The sequence below is a fragment of the Mastomys coucha genome, unplaced genomic scaffold (assembly GCF_008632895.1).
Source record: "Mastomys coucha isolate ucsf_1 unplaced genomic scaffold, UCSF_Mcou_1 pScaffold1, whole genome shotgun sequence".
Classification (NCBI taxonomy): domain Eukaryota; kingdom Metazoa; phylum Chordata; class Mammalia; order Rodentia; family Muridae; genus Mastomys; species Mastomys coucha.
In genome coordinates this window covers 81,884,126-81,885,966 of record NW_022196891.1, presented here as the reverse complement: position 1 = coordinate 81,885,966, position 1,841 = coordinate 81,884,126, and the positions used below count along the sequence as shown (strand labels likewise).

At 46.8% G+C, this 1,841-nt stretch overlaps 1 protein-coding gene across 2 annotated transcripts in view; it reads left to right on the top strand.

Annotated features, from left to right (window-relative positions):
* The window catches only part of LOC116068377 (serine/threonine-protein kinase MARK1), a 20,363-nt gene extending 19,717 nt beyond the window's left edge, over positions 1-646 (top strand). For both annotated transcript variants that reach the window (XM_031337805.1, XM_031337798.1), the window contains exon 7: positions 1-646. In XM_031337805.1, the coding sequence (XP_031193665.1) occupies positions 1-356 (356 nt within the window). In that variant the 3' untranslated portion in view covers positions 357-646.
* Positions 647-1,841: the final 1,195 nt, after the last annotated feature.

Genomic DNA, 1,841 nt, shown 5'->3' with positions numbered 1-1,841 from the left:
GAGGCCCATCAGGAGAGCCAAAAGAGCGAGACAAAGAAGAGGGGAAGGAGGCCAAGCCGCGCTCTCTGCGGTTCACGTGGAGCATGAAGACCACCAGTTCCATGGACCCCAATGACATGGTGAGGGAGATCCGCAAAGTGCTGGATGCCAACACCTGTGACTATGAACAGAAAGAGCGCTTCCTGCTCTTCTGCGTCCACGGGGATGCCAGGCAGGACAGCCTCGTGCAGTGGGAGATGGAGGTCTGCAAGTTACCTCGGCTGTCACTCAACGGGGTCCGCTTCAAGCGAATATCCGGGACATCTATTGCCTTTAAGAACATTGCATCCAAAATAGCCAATGAGCTTAAGCTGTAAAGCTGTGTAAGTGCTGGGATCAGGGAAGATGCACTCACATCTAAGGTACAGTTTCTGAATGTACTGGTGACACCTAATGTGGTCCAGCTGTGAATCTCCCATATAGAAATTGTCCTTAATGCAATAAGGTTATACATAGTTACGAGCTGTAAAATCCAAGTCCGTCTGAGCTATAATAAGAATCGTAGTTTCAAAAGTAGGTTCACATGTACAGGTAAGTATATTGTGTATTTCTGTCCATCTTCTGTTCATAGAGTTGTATAATAAAATATGACTGCTTTAAAAACCTGTATAGTTGTCTAGATCTCCACCCAGAACCACACGTTTACTGCTTTGGGTTGGAAAGGATTTTCCCCGTTACTTACACTCTGGTGTGTTTGTAAACTTCTTACCTCCATCAAGCTGTTTGGGAAATTGTGTCCAGGATTAAAAGCGCACAGAAATAGTCTCTAAAATGGTAGCATGAACCTTACAAAAATTATTTTAAACTCATATTTAATTTAAGCCAGAAGTTGACAGTGGGTCAGTGTCCCCCTGCTTTCTCAGTCTCCACCTGGGTCAGACAAGGTGTGGTTAGGACTTAATAGAATATCTACCGTGTGGCTCCCAGACTTTCTATACAAAGCAAAACAAGCCAGAGCTCTGCTGTGAGCTCACCCAGAAGCACCGCAGGGAAGAGTTCAGTCCTTCCAAGCTTACTTAGCCCTCTGGTTTTCGACCTGCTAATTAGCAGCAGAGACTGAAAGAATCCATAGCTCACCTGGCCGGAGTGAGACAACCCAGCACTTGGGTCTGCTGCCTTGGGAACACGCAGGGTAACTGCGGGAACAGGAGCGTGTCGGGACGTCTCATAGCACAAGCTCATCTGTACAGTGTCGTTGGCTAAGATATGATGCCGCCTCAGGAATTGACCCACACTGGGAGCGTCTGCCCCAGTGTCCTCCCCCACCATTGTAGTATCTGTCAGTACCTACCGGAGAGGCCTGTGAGCAGGGCGTGCTCTCCTCCTGTTCACTATGGTCTTACGCTGCCTGGTGGTTCACTCTGCTCCCTCAAAACTCCTTTGTTTTCAATATTTTGCCCAAGTTCTCATGTTCCTTCCACATCACTATTCCTGTCATGTGGAGCTTTGTAACTGGTCATTTGCCTTCTTTCATAATTAGTGACGTATGCGACGTAAAGCCACTAGTAAAGGCACATCTTTTTAATACTCATTATTTTCTACTGACTAGCCTTGGAGGTTGACTGTGCAATGTTATTTAATGTTGTAATTACTGTAATATCAGCATACGGGCCCCATCTGTACACTCCTGAGAAATGGAAAATGTACTCAAAGTTTGTCAGTTGAAAGAAAAGGAATGCGGTAGCCAGTGCCATTGGAAAGTGTGCGGGAAAGCTGCCAGCGTAGGGGGTGCACTGGTCCACAGTGGCCTCCAGATGACGATGGTCTTCTCTTCTGTACTGTACTGTGATGTAGCTTTCTTC